Source organism: Passer montanus, unplaced genomic scaffold (assembly GCF_014805655.1).
Source record: "Passer montanus isolate IOZ18808 unplaced genomic scaffold, ASM1480565v1 scaffold7, whole genome shotgun sequence".
Lineage (NCBI taxonomy): Eukaryota > Metazoa > Chordata > Aves > Passeriformes > Passeridae > Passer > Passer montanus.
In genome coordinates this window covers 11,931,607-11,951,433 of record NW_024372147.1, presented here as the reverse complement: position 1 = coordinate 11,951,433, position 19,827 = coordinate 11,931,607, and the positions used below count along the sequence as shown (strand labels likewise).

Here is a 19,827-nt window from a genome sequence, read left to right as displayed (position 1 = left end):
GAGTGCACTGGCGTTTGGCCTACACTAAACCCACCACACTGTTTGGAATACTAGTGTAAATTCGTAAGCACATGCTCTTTAATTAAGTGGTAGTGTAGGGGTCTTAATCCTTTTTACTGCTCCTACTGTGTTTTTTGCCCACAAGCTCTGCAAAAAAATGAAAATTCTTCTGTGCAACTGTGTGCTGCAATCCAAAACAATTATGTATAGTATGAGTTGGAGTAGGAATTTGCTTACTGCATTTCATGCATGTAATCCATATTGATCCATGTTTCCTTCTAGAAATAGTTTTGTTTTTCCCTTTTATTAGTTCAGACTAACACTGCTGTTACTGGGTCTGATGGTCACCATCTTAAGCAGGTACAGAGGAGCCTACCAATACACCCAAAGCCATGAGGATGGGGGATGGAGGGAAAGGAGAAGCTTTCCAGCTGACCCAAGAGCAGCAATGGCTGATCAGAGAAGACTGCATGAACCAGAAGCTGTGGGATGAAGTACTTGCTTCTCTTAAGGAAGGACCAGTATGTTTGTTGCATGCATAAATTTTATTCTTTACATTTTCTTTATATTATTAGGAGAAATCTTGAGTCCCTCTTAAAACCTCCTTTGTTTGTTAAACTTTTGCTAAATATAGACTGTCTTGCATTAGTTTTATTTGTCACACTTGTATTTCAAGATGTCTAGCTTATGCAATTTGCTCTTGAGAGATGGGTTAATGCCTCCACAAGAGAGACCTTTTCTTGCTCAAAAACCATCCTGAAGTTAAAAGTGCATTTTTATTTATTTTCATTTTTGAAGAGAGCATGTTTTCTCTGATATAACAAATGTATTTTTATGCTGTGCTAATGTCAGAAATCAGACATGAATAAAGGTGGTTTTAGTCACTAGGTTTTGTTTAGACAGAAAATAATTTTATGACAGGTTTCCCAGAAACATATGCCCCATCCCTCAAAGTGTTCAAGGCCGGCCTGGATGGAGCCATGAGCAACCTGGTCTAGTGGAAGATTTCCTACCCATGGCATGGGGGTTGAAATAGGTGTTGTTTAAGATCCCTTCCAACCCAAACCAACCCTTCAAACCCAAATGTGATTCTGCAATTCGTAGAAGAGCAGGGAAATAAAGCCATTAAAGACCTGCTTTCTGATTACTTCTAGAAAGCTGTGCTCAGAGATAAGATGGACTTAAGAACTTCTGGAAGTACATCATCTTTATGTAGTAAGTGGCATTTATGAGAACTGTAATAGCATTTGTCTCTTTTATTTCTGTTCCCTACATTAGAATTTTCTGAAGAAACTGGAACAATCCTTTATGTGTGTCTGCTGCCAGGAGTTGGTTTACCAGCCAGTGACAACAGAGTGCCTCCACAACGTCTGTAAAGTAAGAATAAACTGCTTGCTCTGGGCTGTTTTCTTGGCTCTGAGACACCAGTCACCAAAGCCATATGCATTTTAGAAAGACAATAATAATTGCATAACATTCTGAGCAAAATCAGGCAGCAAGTTTCCATTCAGTGTTCCCTGTGTAACCTTAATTTTGTGTAGCAAAGAGTGGAAGTATGTTTCATATAGTTTCTGATAGACATAATGTGTGAGGTTTACCATTGCAGTCATGCCTTTGTGACCAGTGGAGGTGCACTAGGAATTGGTTGGGTCCACAAGTTAGATTTTGGCACAATAGCAATGATTTAATTTTACATAATGTTACAAGAAATAAAACCAGATTTTATAATTTTATAACTCTTTCTTAAAAGTTGTGCAAGGGTGGAGGATAAATACCCTAGAAAGTTATTTGGGCTCATTCAGAGAAAGTTATGTTATCTTGCTAATTTTGGCATTGCTCATGTTAGTAGGAGACCATGAATGTCAGTACTTTACTTATGTGTCTCAAAATCTTGATCGGTTGGAGATAATCTAAGAAGCTTGGAATCAAATCTGGACTAGAGTTGATTTTGTAGCATTGGTATGTACAAAATTATGCACTGAATTGTGCATATTTGAATGGTGCCTACCTAGTATGTCTGCCTGAGGCCCTAAAAGGACTCAAAATACTGTCATCCTAGTACAGTATTTGGTAATGCAAGGTTGTTTAAGAAGATACCACTCCAGTAAGTAAAAATCAGGGTGTTGTTATGTGTGGTCTGCACATAACATGGAACAATTATGTCTCTCTGAAAAACATAAGAAATGTTGTGGAGTTAAAATTTAGAATTGTAGAAATTGGAAAACCATGAAAAAAGAAAGAAGAGAAAGCTGAATGGCAACAAATGCAGAAAGCACAGTGTTTGAAGATATCAGTACATATTTGAGAATACAATATAACATCCAGGTAAAGTTGTAAAGAAGTTTCATAGTAAGCTGCTGTTGCTGTTTAGACAGAGATCTGCCATGCCCTAAAAAATTTTAGATGCTCATCAGCCTGCAGTAACGTAGTAAGGATGACAGCACAGATGCTAATGTGTTGCAGTTTGTATTATCCTACATATATCTATAAGGCTAAACTGGGTCTATTCTGATGAGTTAGATGGAGATTGCTACATAAACAGTATACGTGGTATGTTCATCTTCCTCTTGATATGAAGGTCTGGAAAAGTATAGCAATCGGTGAAGCTATAACAAAGCAAAGGATTTGCTGTGACTTACAGGAAGGCATTAGTGCAAATGAAGGGGAAACCTCACTAGTGATTTAATTCTTCCCAAGCATGGAGAAGAGTTCCTTGGCTAGGACATTTTAGTCATGGGTGGAGTCAGGCACCGGGGGGCTTGGCAAAGACTTCTTTTTTCCTGATAGTACAGCAGATTGTGCGGTTGTGCCTTTGGTTCATAGTGATTCCTTACTTTTTGCTGGTTAACAAAGAAAGTTGTTGGTCTACAAGAAAGTTGATGCAATTTACTTCTCTGTCTTTGTATGTCCTAGAGTTGTTTACAGCGCTCCTTCAGAGCCGAAGTGTTCACCTGCCCTGCCTGCCGCTATGACCTGGGGAAGGGCTACACCATGGCTCCCAACAAGATCCTGCAGACACTACTGGACCAGTTCTTTCCGGGTTACAGTAAAGGGCGATGATGTGCTCAGTCCCTTCTGTACTTCTCCCAGTGACTTTAGAGACAGTAAAGGGGAATAAACATGGGAATTCAGCAGCGGACCAGCCGTCTTGATGGGACTCAATATATTGTCACTTTTTGAAGCACCTAACCCTCTTACCCTCATAGCCATTTCTTGGTGTTGTGAGAACTCTAATTCTCAGCTGTCTTTTAACATCAAGGGTAGTTTTGGCCAGTTAACTAACAGTTTTTAAAGAAGGAAAAAAAAAAGAAAAAAGAAAAATAAAAGCTTCAGCTCTTACTGGCCTAGCTGATGCTTAATTTATGATTTGTTTTTTTGTGACTACCTCAGGACAGAGGAAAGTAAATTGTGTCAAACAATGAAACAATGTTGGGGATAAAAAATAGTTAGTGATGTTTTAGCTACACACTGCCTCCTAAATATTAGTTGTGCCTGGTCCATGTGGTTTGATTTACAATAAAAAGGAACCCAATAACAAAACCCAAACCAAAAGAAAACCCACAAAAAACCAGGAAAAATAAATAGATTCAGCACTTAAGCCATTTGGATTAAACAGCAAATTCTGTGGTGTGCATAATCCCTTTTTTGTCTTTTTCTTCTATTATGCTGTATTTTTTTGCAAGAACGGGCTGATTTTTAGTCTATTTTTGTGAGCTTCATTGTGCTTTTCTTGTATCTTATGCAAGTTGACTACTAATGACTAATGAGAACAATATGAATGCATTGTTGCTGCATTAGTGTAAAGTGATCCGTGTTTTTTGCACTTAAAGAGGGTATTCAAGACACTCTAATTGTGTAAAAAAATAGTTCATATAAAAAAAGCCACTTCTGTATTAGTTAAACTGTATGCTTTTAGTAGGTCTTGTATCAGTGGCAATACATCTACACAGCATTAAAGGCAGTGCTAGCTAGGGTTCAAATCGCTTCATATTGTGATCTGAAATTTTATATACAATATATCCCTCCCCCAAAATATACCTTATTAAATATTTTATGATTCAGAACATTTGCTAATTTCGTTTTTACTATTATCCACTTAATTAAGTCATGAGATTTTTACAGAATTTATTTTTCAGATTACTAAATGCTTTCCTTAGGTCACCTTATTTTTCAGGTGTGAGGCTTTATATTCCTTAACTAACTTCTCAATGAAAGGAGCACTTAAAATTAAGAAAGACTGAACTCCAAACCAAGATCCAGTGGTGTCATTGATACCCATGGACTCACTCACAGCCTGTAGCAGTGCTGTCCATGTCCCAGAGTGGGAGGCAGCCCTGCCTGTCACATAGGGCTGTCATAGGGCTGTTGGCACAGCTGGGAGCTGTGGGATTCCTGCACAGTGGTTGGCCAGGTGGATGAGTCAAATTCCCTCTGCAGGCACTGAAGTTGCAGGTGACAGCCTGTGGCCCACAGTGCTACAGGTAGCTCAGAATTTCTGGAGAGAACGATGTGATTTCACCTTCGTAACCCCCATTGCATCTCATGAGCGGTAGCTCATAAGACTTGTTGCTTACAACCTTTTAATTGAGTACTGTAAAATATTTTAATGCTTTGTTTTCCATTGGATAGACTTTACCAGTTAATTTACAAGCTAAATTTTGTCAGTTTGAGATCAACAGTGGGAAGTTATCTGCTTTATACAAAAACATGTAAACCAATTTTTAATTTTTTTTTCAGTGACAAAATCAAGCAACGTGAAACTGCTTTTAACAAACATTAAAGTAGCTTGTCAAGACTGGGGAATTAGATTGGCAACAGAGAAAAACTGTCCTTTCCTCACATTATAAATTTGCAGTAACTTTTCTTGATATTTCACATCCTTAGTACTATATCAATAGCTGCTGAAAGATACCCTTTCCAATAGTGAATTCTAGAGTAAAAAAATCTGATTTTCTTCACTATGTATTGCCGGGGTCGGCTGTTACTTGTCTCTGCCCCAGCACGGAAAAAGAGGTTCTGGGAAGGGCACGCTCTCGAAGAAGGAGTCTGGACTCTTGCTTTTCGGTCTTGAGTTGAGTTTATTGTTCCTTATCTACAAAGTTTTTCTGTCTGTCCAGCCGAGGGCTGATCAGCAAGACAGCCAAGGGCACTCTCTCCCGCCCACGGGGCAGTTGTCTCTTTTATAGTAAAAACTACATATAAGATATTTACCTTTAATTTCCAATACTTTCTGCCCTTGCTGGCAAGTGCACTTTCACTATGAACCAATCCACACATGCCAACATCATCCTGAACATGGATGCCAAGGAGAAGAAAGAAGGACGGGGCACGCCCAAATTCCTCCATCTTGGGACTCCTGACCCATGCACAGAATTCTAGACCCCCCTGTACAACATATAAAACCCCCTGTACAGTGCATTATAATTCAAATTTTATCAAGTGAATATCATCCCCTCACCATTCAGGCCTGAAATTCTCTCATTTCCTCACATTCAGGTGTCTTTGGCTTCCTGCCAGGGTCTCCGAGCCCCTGCCAGGGCTTTGAGACATCCAGGGCATCTAGAGAGATGCTCTGGGTTCTGACAATGTATTAAGGTGATTTAGCATGTAGGTGCAGCTTTTCACATAAAAACTGGTGTCTGGCCTCACTTTCCTTTAATGAAAGCCATTCCTGTCTCCTATCATCTGTAGTCTCTGTGTGTAAAAACCCCCACTGAAGTCATAAGGTAGGTAATGAAAAAGTTGCAATCCCAAAAGTTTCACTGTAGAAGATAAAGTTTAAAGTACATCAAATATTTCTGTAAACAGCAGCCTCATTTGTGTCACTTCAGAGTTCCCAGGCTGAGTGTGCATATAGATCTTCAAGAAGAGGTTGAGTAGTGGGGTGGTTGTAAGGTGCAGATCTGTGTGGTCCTTTTCTGTGTTCCCGATGTTGTTTGGTGCCCATTTTCTAATTCACCAAAATTGTGCTTTGATTGGCTGGATGAATTGGTCCCTTCAGGGGTGCTCACGTACATCAGACAGCTCTGCATGGACCTGGGCAAGTTCCTTTCAAATGTGCTCACAGCACAGAGATCTGAGTGTGTAACCAGTGAGAGGATTAGTTTTATGTAAATTTGATCTGGAAAATGCTGGAAAAGGCTCCTGTTTAAGGCCTGAGCTTTGGTTACTGGGTGATTTAATGTGGCACTTGGTGTTGCAGGAGGGCTCTGGTCTCTTTAAGCTCTTGGGGCTTCAGCTGTGGATCAGTTTTTGCACAAGCTGTAGATAAAGTAGGGCAAACTGAGTGCTCTGTATAAAAAAGTGCCAGAGAGTGACTTGAGAAGCTGTGGAAAGAAAACACTTTCTTACCCAAGATTTAAATAATACTGAGAGTTCACAGTCTTTTATGCCTTCATGGTCTTTTATGCCTTCTCCAGAATAAGAGAGAATTAGATGGAACTACTAAGAAAAAATGGTGTGGTACAGAACAAGATTAAGTTTGTTACTGCTTGGTAAAATGGATCATTCTGACTCATTGAAAAAAAAGCAGAGATTTATTTAAGTATTAATCTCTGACAGTATTTTCCTTTGTGTAAGTTTATTGCTGCTGTGGCAGTTGTCACAAATCAGAACTTAAGTTCCATAATTTCCTACTGCTCTGTTGGACAAATACAGCTGAAAAGTTTAAAGCCAAAACATGACAACACTTAAAATTCTGACCAATTTTATTAGACTACTAACACTGATAGGTAAAAAAATCAGTATGAAATATTAACACTAGCAATGCTAGTTAGTGGTAATATGTGAAGTAAATTTTAAAAATCTACTTCATCATTTTTTTACAAAATATAAACAATCCTGCAGTTAATATTTATTAGTATTGCCTTATGTATCTGCATATTTTCTACTTTTTTTTAACTGTATCTCCCATGCCACCTTGCAAATTTGGTGTTAATTGTTTAAACTTCAGCATGAAACAGACAAAATGATAAATCAAGGCAACTTCCAACATCAACTGCTGTGGAACAATCACATTTTGTTTACATCTAACATACTGATTGTATTTACATTTTAACTGAGCAGTGTTCAATGAACAAACATGGTGATTATTCAAAATATACACAATATAAATATCCCCAGGAAATCAGGAAAGGGCCATTCTGATGGAGTCAAAAATGCAGGCAGCTGGAAGCAATCTTAGGAAGATGCTCTCTTCTGTTCAGAAAATGGAGATTCGTAGGCTTCCATTGGTGGGCAGGTACAAACCAGATGTTGATCTCCATATATGTCATCAATGCGAGCAATTGTGGGCCAAAATTTGCTTTCAGGCTTCACAAATGGCTAAGAGAGATAAAAGAACCCAACCATCTTAATTTTTCCACCAAATAAAGCTACAAAATTATAACAGACATTAGGAACTGGAAGAATTACAAGTGCTGTGAAAGTGGATTTTTTAGTGAAGTCATCAAGTCTTTTTGCAGTCCCTGAAAGTTAACAAGCATGTATAACAGAAGTGACAGTTAAAAGCATGCTTAGATTTTCAAAAAAGTATGGTCATGTCCTCTAACACATGCCTGCAAAGAAGCAGTTTTCATGAGATGAAAGAAAACTTTATTATCCTTTGAACAACTGGCTTTCACATAGGAATGAAGGAAAAGCAGAGGACACTGCTGTGCTGTTCAATATAGTTACAATGTAATACTTAAAGGAAAGTGGAATGGTGGTGTAGTTGAATTCTTCCTCTTTGAAACAGTACATGTCACTAAAATACTTGCAATTAAGATTCAGAGCAGAAAGGTTGGTTACACATACATTAGCTGCTATGACTGTGAAAGCAATTAAGAAGTCTGGTATCAGTGTCCAGCTCCAGTCTGACCTTTATTTGTAGCAGGGGCACATTGGTGTCACTTTCCCCATGCTAACCTTGGGGAATCTAGTCACACCTTATGCAAGTTCTTATGAGCAACGCTTTGAATGTCAGCATGTGGGACTCTGTTCTGGGAGCCCTTGGTGCAGTATGTCAGAACTAAACAGGCTGTTTCCAATAGGAATGAATAGTCAGTGTTAAAGTGCTAGGATTGAAAAATCCAGGTCTGCACCTATGTGTAGAGACTTTTTTTTTTTTTGACCTCTTCTTTCCTTGTCTAAAGTTAAACTAATGAAACTGTGATAGAGAGAGCTCACACACTTAAAATTTGAGCAACAATATAATGGCTCTGAAGTTTTCATTCTTACCACATTACTTCATCTCCAACTGACTATGAAACTACAGAGCATGAAGCATATTTATATATTACCACACTACGAAGTTCCCATTATGTACTCACTAGTGGGAATGCTGCCACTTCTCTGGAGTAGGGACGATCCCACTTGGAAGAAGTGACACAGTTCAAAGTATGTGGTGACATCTACAAGAAACAAGACATGTTGAGAACAAGAAATTGCTGATTTCTGTTGAACATAGTGTGAAGACTTCTTCAAGGCTTATTACCACAAATAAGTAATTACTGTCTAGAGAACACTGTTTATCTGGTGGGGAGGGGAAGGCAGATTTAAACCAGGAGGCAAGTCAGTATTTGGATTTTTTTTCAGTTTGCCTAAAGATGCTACCCAAGGCTTGATATTCTTTTGGCTTTTGACGAAACTTAAAAGTCAGTACAGCATTAAGAGTGGAACAGAACTTGAGCTGATACTGGTTCTGTGCTGCATTGCTAAAATAATTCAGTCTTGATTTTATTATTAATGTTAAGGCCATTCCACTTTCCATCTTTAGTGAAATAAGCGTCTGTCCTTTGTTACTTTGAGATGACCTTGAAGTATAAATTAAGTACTTGTGGAAATCACTTTCTCTGCTCTGTTAGTAAGACTTCTCACTTGAAAAAGTCAAAATTCAAATTTTGAAAAAGTTGACGGTTTCTCAAGTCTTGTGTTCACTGTTGTGATCCATTACTTTTGAGAGTACTGAAAGACCAGGAAGTGGACATCTGTAGACTCAAAGGTTAGGCTGATGCTGGTACCTTGCTCTACATGCCATCTTACCTTTAGTGGGTTAACTTGGGGGTCCATCCTGCCCTCCTCTATTTCAGCAATTTCCTGCCGAATACTGATCATGGCATCACAAAATCTGTCCAGCTCTGCTTTGTCTTCAGACTCCGTAGGTTCAATCATAAGTGTCCCTGCCACTGGCCAGGACATGGTTGGAGCATGAAAACCTGGTGACAATAGCAAAAATCAGTCACAGATAGTATGGTATGAGATAATACATGCATTAGCTATCAGCAGATTCACAAATTCAGTCCTTTTTCTACAAAAATCTAGAGACTGAATTTACTGGTAGTGTTGGCTCTGTAATTTAGAGACAAGATAAATTTTTCAAGTATCTTCATTTTCAGCACTGAAGGGTAACACCACTGTATTATTTACAATAAAGCTACACACAGATTTAGTGAAACAGTTTATTAAAAAGGAACTTTAATACACTTATCTAACTCACCTCTGTACCTACTGAAGGGTCTGTTTAAGTGGTGCACAATATTGAAGGTTCACTTACAAAGAGCAGGAAGGGTGGGTTTTTAGTAGCACAATTAGGCTTTGGATTACTTCACTGAAGAGGTGTTACTGGTTAGGGTTTTAACATCTTTCATGCATTTTTATTAGAAGCAGTTCTATAGGATCAAGTAGTTCAATGGATCCTCTTGTCTGGCAGCCAAAATGCATCCACAATCAGATCCTTAAGAGCATGTGTACAAAACTGCATAAACTGCATCAGGATGGAACTGTTCAAATCCTATTATCTTCTTTAAAAGTCTTCTTTTTTTTTTGCCTCCCTCTATTTTGTTTTGTTGGAATCTTATAAAGCTCTTGGCTTTGACCCACTTGCTCCAAACAGTTTAGAGTCATGTAATCAGTAATTTGATGGGGCAGTTTACAAAACTGTGAAGTAGCAGCAGAGTCAGTAGTACCTACTACAAGTCAGTATATGCAAATATCTGTAATATCTCTCAAAGCCCTTAAAGAAAATGAAGAAGCCTGAAATAATTGCGCCAGATTTACCATCCATAAGCACAGAACTCGACTGTTGGTATCTCCCTTTAGAATAGACTTACAAAATTGTCACTTGCACTGCTATTTTAAAGAATAAACATTTGACTTGCCATAATCCTGAAGCCTTTTAGCAAGATCTACGGCTTCAATGTTTGCTGTTTTTTTGAAAGGTCTTGTATCCAAAATGAATTCATGGGCTACATAACCTGTAAATAAAAAGTGACATCTATTAAGTAAAGACTAGTGAGAACAGTAGTCTTACTTTATAGGAGAACAATGCAATTTACCAAGATGTATTCTGATTGGTTTTGTGGAGAACATGGCAAAAAGACAAACTCAAAAATATCCACTTGGGCAAAACCTCAAGTCTGAGAAATTATCAGGTAAGAGATATACAACTCAGTTTTTGCAGACTGACCCCACATCATATTAAGAAGAGGCCTCATTTACAAAATCAGAACTAGGAATGAGTGGTGGAAGTAGCTCCTACAATTTACAAGTTCTCTGAAAAAATGCTTAGATTTGTCAATGGTCCAACACCATTTGGATTTTAGGCTATCTTAAATTAATTAAGATAATCAGTTTTATCTTATGCCAGAGCAAAGCTCAAATCTTCTGTTATAGAGATGCTAAAGACCCACATTGTCTGTATTTATATCCATGGTTCTGGAGAACCTTCCATTACATTGTTAAATCCTTCAAAATTTGCAATTTTTATTCACTTTTATTAAAGTACAACTTGCAGGTTTTACCAAGATATATGTATTAAATTTAAGATACAGATTTTGGAGATAATATATATTCTACTCAAATGTTCTTCAATGCTGTTCAGCTTAAACAAGCAAAATAAGTTCTCTGATTGTTACACTACTACCACAATATTTTTTTCATCTCTTCTTCATTACTTCTGACCTGTTGCAAGGCTGGAGAGCCAAAACAGGGAACCAGAATGTAGCTGAAATATCATGCATTGCCAAAGGAATTCTATGTGATCTCACAAAAGTGAATAAGGAGCAGAAATGAGGGAAACTTGATGGGATTTTTTTTTTTAGAGGAAGTGTGCAAGAGGAAGTACAGGTCCAAAAATTACTTTCAGTTCTTAAATTGTTGCATCACTGATTATGGAGATTTGGAAGTCTCCACTTGGTTGCTTTTCCTTTTTCTATCAATCTGCTATTGAATTTCAAGGAGAACAATCTAATTATTTACTCTATCTTTTGGCATCATCTTTTTCTAATTACAAACAGATACTACTTTTCTTCTACTTCCAAGTATCTCAATTTCATGGCAATACATCCATAGAAATACATCCATGGAAGTGTGGCAGGTTATTTCTCTCCTTGTGAACAACATCAAGAGAAGTTTGAAATCAGCAGTCACGTAGCATTCAAAAAAAAAAAAACAAACCCCAAAAATGAAACAACTGTGTTGGAAGCCAACTTCTACATGAGGCAAAAAAAAAAAAGCCAGGCAGAAGAAAAGAAATTGTCCAATACTTGCCTCTTGCTCCTTTGAAAAGGATTTTGTAGTGCTTCTCTAGCCTCTTTGCCATGTAATTTGCATTTAGTATAGCAATCTCAGAAGCATGCTTCAGACCCTTTGCTCCCATTGTCTGAAACAAAAATAACATGAAGAAACTGATCTAGAACAGGTCCAAACCATGCAAAGTATGCTCCTGCATGACAGAGAGCAGCACCTCAATGCACCTGGCTAGTTCTAAGGCAGTCACTCTGCTGTTACACTTTTCCACACAGCACTCACAGAGAAGCACTGGATATTGAGCGAGGCCACCTTTGGTGTATGTAGTTTATGAGTGTCTACTGTTAAAGAGGTTTAGCTTGAAGGTCAGAAATGAATGACCCAAACCTCTCCTCAAACTAGGAAGCTCTGAGCTGAATAGAAAAAAGAGAACACAAATAATGTCAAAAGGCACAGGCTGCCTGTCTCCCAGGCTGCTATCCCACAGCAACACTATCCAGAGAACTTTAGGCGAGACAATGTAAATAGATGGCACTTTTGCACTGTGAGGAAAAAGCTCCCCTTAAAAATTTCTAATAGATTAAATATTCTATGGGAATAGGAACCAGCTTAGAGTCACAAGTGATTTTTACCCACAGCTGTAAATGGAAATTGCACCAGTTCATATTTGCTGATTTGGAATTCTAGGAGAGCTGGTTTCCCCAGTATCATACTGGCAACAAAGTACTCTGAATGACACTGCTGCTAAGTTCACTCTTCCCCAACTCAGTCACTGGAAGCATTAAATGTAGCTCAAGAGTCCCAGCACACCCTTCTATCAAATAGAATTTGAATCTACAGTCATCTCTGTTGGCTAAATATGGCCATACATGTAGCTAAATATTTGCTGGCTTATCACTAAATTGCAAGAGATTAACAAATTTCATAGATCAAGCTGTCTCACATGTCAAACCAAAACTAAGTTCCATTCTCAAACCCAGTTAAATCCTCTGGAATTCAGGATACTGTAAAATTGAATGTTCTGTAGATGTCAAATATAACAATACTGAATCATACAATTAAAAAAACTCTTGGTGGAACAGTAATTTAAACGTGAAAACTTCAGTGTCAGAAAGTGGAAGCCTGACTGTGGTTTTTCTGCCTGCACTTATCTCAAGACTATTACAGACAGGAGGTAGACGAGTTAGGTACAGCAGTTGTCCTGATGCGACTGGATTGTCATCACTTCATTTCACTTCATTTCAGTCTGTGCAAACATCTGACAATGAGTTGCTCTTAAACCTGTTCATGTGGTTCCAGTAGTCCAGTGACTACTGGAGAGAGAAAACAGAAAGAGAAAGAGAAACAGAACAATGAGTTGCTCTTAAACCTGTTCATGTGGTTCCAGTAGTCACTGGACTTGAAAGAGAAACAGAACCTCAGCTGATACTCCTTATAAAAGTCTACACACCTTGATATACACCCAGGAAATGGGCAATATAGCACTGGATCCCCAAGGGGCAGCACTGACAGTACCCAAAGGACATGCATCCTTATCCGGCTGTATTTTGATCACAGGGTGGGTAGGCAAGTAGGGAGCCAAATGTTTCTTCCTAAAACAAAAACATTGATTTTAGAGATCAAATACATGTTCCTATGTTACCATATCTAGACAGTTTCAGCAGTAGTTTCTCGTCACCTTGACTCCAGTCACAGTCCTCTAGAAAGTCTGAGCTATGCCTTCTTCAAAAGAAGGTTTATTACACAACTGGTGCCAGTGGAGGATGGCACTCAGTTTTTCAACCTATCACAAGATATTAATGGAGTTATCCAAATAAAAATTACTTTCTTTAGACAAGCAAGAATTTCTTCCTTTAAGGAAATAAGAATGCTGCATGTGATAGATTCACACAGCTTGTGTAGCACTTCTGTGTTCTGGACTACATGCAGTATTATAAACCCTCAAAGTCCATTTCTTACTCAGAAAACAGATTGCTGAGTGAGGTTTACCATACACACTAGAAGGCCAACATGGAAGCCAGGCTTTGGGGATACAGGTGAACACCACCATTCCTGAGATCAGCACTTGACTGTGCTGGAGAAGGACAGATGCTTGCAACCAACATAACACCTCTCCCAGCCATGACTCTGTGCTGAAGTGAACACCCAACCAAGATTCACTAAGGCGTATATATATTTTTTCTTTTTTTTTCTTTTTTTTTTTTTTAAGTAAAGGCTAATATAGATACCCACACTCCAATTGGTCCCATTCCAGGTCCTCCTCCTCCATGGGGAATGCAAAAGGTTTTGTGAAGATTTAAGTGAGAGACATCAGAGCCATAATCTCCAGGACGACACAGACCAACCTGTAAAGGGAATACTCTGTTTCAAAACATTCTTCCTATGCCATTTAGGACCTATTTCTGAATGCAAGGAGAACAGGTTGAAAAAGATGGTGTATGTTTTATGTTTTTTCTTCGTCATGATGCATCATAAACAGGAACTTGATGCAAATAATATTTTGTTTTAGGAATTCCTAATTACATCTGTAAAGAATGTCTTTGATAAAGGGTTGGCAGACTAAGCCAATTTCAGTGAACAACTCATAAATCTTACAACACATTTCAGGGGAAAATCAAGTAAATGAGAATTACTTTCACCATCTAATTTTAATTATTATTCTTGGAAATCTCACATCCTCCCCCAAACACTGTGGCATCTTGCATGGAAGCTGTGTTACAGCCTGAACTGAGTACTGCTGTGCTATTTTTATTCCAAGGACTCCCAGTAGTAAAAAAGTCTGCCTTGTTTTTGTACCTGAGCATTCATATTTGCTCCGTCTAAGTAAACTTGGCCCCCATGTTTGTGAATGAGGTCACAGACATCTCCAATCTCCTCTTCAAACACACCGTTGGTGGAAGGGTATGTGATCATGATGGCTGCCAAGTTCTCCTTGTGCTTGTCCACCTGGTGGCAGGGAAGGGAGAGAAAGAATGGTCACTGAGGCTCCTAAAGCTTCTCAGACTTTATAATGAAAATACAAGTAAAGTCAGACTGTTTTACAGATGGGAAGGAGGCCTATCAGCAGATAGTCAAAGTCACTTATAGTCAGCAAAGGATACTGGGCTGCTTCCTTCAGCCATGCCTATGGAAAAAGAGTGACCTCTGAATAAATCAGAATTTTAAATCAGGGAAAAGGGCAGGTATTAAAAGGTGTGTGTATATATATAGACATATATATTTATATATACACATATACATACAAATATATGCATACACATATATATGTGTAAAACACTCTCTTCTGGGACCTTCAGACGACAAAACAAAAATCTGGCCTCCAAGTTAATGTGAAATAATGACCATTCCCCCTACTTTCAGCCGTAGAGTTCTATGACAGCCATAAAAGTTTGTCCAGATGTAGAAATGTGTCCTGCTAATACCTTGCATTGCAAGATTCAGCTGCAGTCAATACACTTAAAAAAGAGAAAAAAAGTAGTTGCCTAGCAACAACTTCCCCCGCAGAGATGGACTTGAACTTTGCTAAAAGGAGGCTGAAATGCAGTTTCAAATGCTTCACATTCATGAACATGGCTTGCTCATTTCCAGTACTAGCTGTGGACCAAAAGGGTCTGCTATAAAAGACTCTACTGTGTACAAAGACTCTTTGAGCAAATCCTACACTAAAGACCCTCAAATTAAAAGAAATCTTACAATTGTCACATAGTTAGTGTCTCAGTGAGGAAAAAAAAAATTACTTATCCTTTCAAAGCATGTATTCACTATTATTGCTTTATTTTTTCTTGTAGGAAAATGTGATTCAGCTGCCAACACCATTACCTTCAGAGAAGAAGTGTTCCTTGAAAATCAAAGATAATTAAATACTCACCATTGCTTTTAAATGAGAAATATCAATGCTCCCATTTTTATCCACTTCAATTGGCTGAATCTTCATCCCTGCCATTTGTGCACTTGCTGGATTAGTACCATGAGCAGATTTAGGAATAAGGCAAACCTTGGAAGGGAAAGAAAAAAGCAGCCTAAAGTATAACTTTATATAGTTTTATATAATTATACATATATATAGTTTTATATATAAAAATTATATAATAATATAGTTTTCTATTATTATATAATTTATATTATATATTATTATATATTTTATATAAAAATATAGTTTTAAAAAATCGTAATGTTTTATAATCTACACTCAGCTACAATTCATTATCAAAGTTTTGAAAAAAATCCTGATGGTACCAGCAAATTGCCTATTTTGCGGAACAATGGAACTAAATTTTTAAAGAAAATCCATTCAGGTATCAGCACTTAAATACTCATTACTAAAGTTTCGTTTGCTGCATAATCATATTTAGGGATGCAATTCCAGAATATATTTCAGATACGTATATTTAAAACTTTTTTGCCTTGCCCCACCTTTTCTTAAAACACTAATTTTTTTACAGTTATCAGTCTCCACATGTACAATGACTTGAAAGGAAAAACTGCCTAATTCCAAATTTCCACTCCAACTTCTTCTGGTTTTCAAAGCACTTTCTTCTGTATTCTATTCAAAACAAAAACTTAGACCAAAATGTTTTGGCAATAGATGAGAAACTCAGAGCATACTTTGCACAGTTAACTTTGAAAGAAAAAAAAAAAAGAGAAGCACTTCTATTTAAATAAAGGTAGGCTCTTGTTAGTCATAGGAAAATGATGCATGTGTCAGGATATTTCCAGACATTTTTTAGGAATTCCACTTTTTCTAAAGACAATAAATATTTCTTTAAAAAACCCAAACAAAGCAAACCAAACAAAACTCCAGAAATAAACAAACAAAAACAAACATTAAACCAAAATAAAAAACCCACAGAAACCCAACCAACCAAAAAAACCCAAACGAACAAAAAACCCAAAAAACCAAAAAATAATTTTCTTCTACTTTATTTTCCTAAGAAACTGTATGATGGCTCATGGAACTCTATCTCACCCACGGTGATGCTGAGACAAATGTGAATACTTCAAAACCCAGAAACAGAGGGATCCCAGCGCCAGTTCCAGGAAGAACTGTGCCACATCTGTAGCCATTTTATCCGCACTGCTGAAATGCAAAGTGGCTCCAGATGGCCACCAAGGCCCGCTGGGTACCGGCATCGCTGATCACACAAAAAAGCAGGGATGTGAGCTGTCAGCTCATGTCCATCCCTTTTCCCGCAAGAGGGCACCAAATCCAAACACGGCCAACTAAGAGAACCTTGAGCTCTGGTTTAATTGCCTTCTCCAGCCTAGGAGAAAATAGCACTTCAGCTGAAAGGCCAACATTTTGTGGGCTTTCTTATTTTCTTATTAATTTTTACTCTTTCCCAAGAGTACCATGACTTTCCTGTAACACTTGAAATCTGTGAAGTGTGAGTACAGTGCAAGCAGACCCCAGGCTCTCCTGTGCAGTTCACCTCTGGGTATTTTCAGGCCACAGAAGTACCCACAGACTTTCTTTCACACCAAAACGGTGAGATTTGGAATAGGAGCACTCAGAGAAGCCTAAGGGTCTTGCATAGAATAAGAGAAATGGCAGATGACATGTAGACAATCAGAAGACAGCTCTCCAAGGAATAAAATTTTAACCTAATTTCATTTCCCACTGAGTAAAACCACTCACAAAACAAAGTTTGTAACTGTAAAGAGTGGTTGCCTTCTACTAAGTTGGATGTGATCTGGATGCAACAAAGAAACAGAGAGAGAAGAAGACAACACTCACATTCAGTTTTAGATGGTTTCCTCACACAGAGGCTACAGTTCCCAGGAGGCCAGGACAGTGATGTGCTTCCATTTTGAGAAGACAAATGAGTCCCAAAGCTCAAGGATAAAATCAGGTTCAAAGGATATGTATGCTATTGCACTAAGGACTTTTCCCTTCTGTTTAGAGCAACTGTATGGATGTGTAAAAAACCAAGACCTAAGTAATCTCAGATTTCCACTAAGTTCATTATGTGGTCCCAAAAAATGTTCCTAAAACTAAATTCCAGTGGCTTAAGTGGGAAGGTACCTATGGATAAATATTTCATGAATGCATGTTAAAGAAAAGAAAAATAGCTTTCACTGTATGGAAAGGTCATCCTAATAGAATATTATAAATATCTGTGCTGGTTCTCTAACATTTAAAGTTACTCATAATTGTGTTTATAATGAAGACACACAGCGAAATGCCAAATATCCTATTAATACAAAACCCCCCAGGTCACTAAAAGAATTGTTTGCACAGTTCAGAAAAGCACCCCCAGTACTGCAGGGCAGCATTCCAAGCAGTATGTATACTGGAGGCAGACAGATCTAAAGTATGACACAAGAAAATGCATTTTAACAACCCACAACTGTGATTTTTAGCATTGAACCTACTGCTACTAAAAAATCTCACCGTTTTGGTGGAAAAGAAAGCAATTGCATCAAAAACTAGAAAGGGAATAAGATTTAAAAAAAAAGTAAAAGGAACACAAAAGCTTTAAAGATAACTGAAGTTATAAAATGGCTTTTTTGAGAAGGATGGACAAATAACTAGAATCCAGCCAGGAAATGAGGATGGATAATAACATAATAAATAATCCTGGAATTAACACATGATATGTCAACTGTGAACATGGAACAACTGTTCATCATCTTTCAAGACTGAGAGGGTGTCAGATGAAGTTATAAATATATCTCAATTTTCTTCCTTCCTTCCTGACTTGCCAACTTCCCATAGCCCACCACATGGCATGTTGCTTGGGAATTAAAATGCCATAAGCATGACCTTTCCTGCTTTGCCCTCCTTGCCCTGAGCTTTTGTTGTTGAGCATGCCATTATATGGCACCAAATCCCTTTGGTCAGCCAGGGTCAGCTGTCCTGGCTGTGTCTCTCCCAGCACCTTGCTGACACCCAGCCTCCTTGCTGGGAAAGGACAGGGTCAGGACAGGGCAGTGGCACAGAGAGAAAGCCTTGACACTGTGAAAGCACTGTTCACTATTTGCCAAGAGATCCCTGTGCTATGAACAGTGCTTCCTCCACCATTCCTGTGAAGAAAGTTAAGTCCACCCTAGCCAGACTCAGTACAATCACCCTTCCCTGTGTCATTCTCACATCTGTAAAAACTTTTAAGATGTAACCAAGGATCTTGGTAGGAAGTGTAGAATGTGAAAGCCTATCTGAGGTGACAATACATGACCTAGTTTCTTTCTAGGTGAGTCCCAGATGCTGAATCAACTCCCCAATTCCCACTCAACCCCCTTCCCCACATGACTATTGACACTTACGGTTCTATGACGTTCTCCTTTGGCATTTAAATAAGCTTTGATTGCAGCCAAGCCTGCATACTCTCCTTGGGCTCCACTGCAAGAAAAACACAAACACTGTTACACAGCACACAAACCAGCAAGTGCCATCTCTCTGACAGAACTGAACAGGAGTCCACCCTTACCCATGACTTCAGGCAAGTGTCAGCAAATTAAACAGGGCACATTCCTAAGATAACATTACAAATGGACGTGCTTAAATCAACAGCTAGATGTACACAAAAAGAGTAGATGACAAAGGTTATGACATTTTATAAGTTTACACTACAGTGTTAAATCCTTCCGGTGACTGAGTGGCTCCACGTTTCTGCAGCTAGCAGGGAACTCTGTGCTTGATTACAGTGAGGCAAACTAATACTGAAATGCATAGCAAAGTGTATATCACGAAACATAAAAGGTCTTTCAGTGACAGGCTTAAAGTAAGTTCTTAGAGAAAGTTCTTGGTGTTCATTTTGTATCAAAACTGCTATGGATATAAACAGGCTGCAGCAGTACTCATTAGATGCTGCTTTATAAATTTCAGTGAGCACACAGATCTCAGGCATCCTTCAGTCAAACCTAGTCCACTACCTACCAGTTTCAATAATTAAACACCTGGCAGGTCATACATCTTATTCCTATTCCAAATCTTTATTTTCAGTTCTTGGGGGGAAATATTAAAATAAATAAAAAGACCAAATCATTAAACTTTCAGAAGAGACAAAATAAGATACCATAGTTTTTTTAAAAAACAACTATTTTGTAATTTAATAATCTGGCATTCAAGAAAAAATTTATTTTAGAAAATTCTTCTATTTTTGGCTTGCACATTTTCTTTGGAGATAAGTTTTTGGAATCATGTCTCAAGGTGCAAACACTAGAAAAAAAGTTTCTACCTATTCGGCTGGAAGGAGATTTTGTCATAGCCTGTAATCTCACATAGGTCCTTCTCTAAATCCTTGAAAAGCTGCTGATATCCTTCAGCTTGATCCAGAGGAACAAAAGGGTGGATGTTGGCAAATTCTCTCCAGGTAATAGGCT

At 38.1% G+C, this 19,827-nt stretch overlaps 2 protein-coding genes across 4 annotated transcripts in view; one reads left to right on the top strand and one right to left on the bottom strand.

The window, feature by feature from the left end:
- UHRF2 (ubiquitin like with PHD and ring finger domains 2) overlaps positions 1 to 4,066 on the top strand; it is an 81,852-nt gene extending 77,786 nt beyond the window's left edge. For 2 of the 3 annotated variants that reach the window (XM_039729621.1, XM_039729623.1), the window contains exons 14-16: positions 358 to 521; positions 1,279 to 1,377; positions 2,914 to 4,066. In XM_039729621.1, the coding sequence (XP_039585555.1) occupies positions 358 to 521; positions 1,279 to 1,377; positions 2,914 to 3,060 (410 nt within the window). In that variant the 3' untranslated portion in view covers positions 3,061 to 4,066. The remainder of the gene's footprint in view (positions 1 to 357; positions 522 to 1,278; positions 1,378 to 2,913) is intronic. The other variant, XM_039729622.1, reaches the window with a different exon arrangement.
- A 1,046-nt stretch (positions 4,067 to 5,112) lies between these two features.
- GLDC (glycine decarboxylase) overlaps positions 5,113 to 19,827 on the bottom strand; it is a 41,092-nt gene continuing 26,377 nt past the window's right edge. Inside the window, exons 15-25 of the mRNA XM_039730008.1 lie at positions 19,683 to 19,825; positions 18,769 to 18,844; positions 15,374 to 15,499; positions 14,302 to 14,451; positions 13,738 to 13,850; positions 12,956 to 13,097; positions 11,527 to 11,638; positions 10,137 to 10,232; positions 9,022 to 9,194; positions 8,310 to 8,390; positions 5,113 to 7,323 (exon numbers count right to left, since the gene is read on the bottom strand). Of these exons, the coding sequence (XP_039585942.1) occupies positions 7,180 to 7,323; positions 8,310 to 8,390; positions 9,022 to 9,194; positions 10,137 to 10,232; positions 11,527 to 11,638; positions 12,956 to 13,097; positions 13,738 to 13,850; positions 14,302 to 14,451; positions 15,374 to 15,499; positions 18,769 to 18,844; positions 19,683 to 19,825 (1,356 nt within the window). The 3' untranslated portion in view covers positions 5,113 to 7,179. The remainder of the gene's footprint in view (positions 7,324 to 8,309; positions 8,391 to 9,021; positions 9,195 to 10,136; positions 10,233 to 11,526; positions 11,639 to 12,955; positions 13,098 to 13,737; positions 13,851 to 14,301; positions 14,452 to 15,373; positions 15,500 to 18,768; positions 18,845 to 19,682; positions 19,826 to 19,827) is intronic.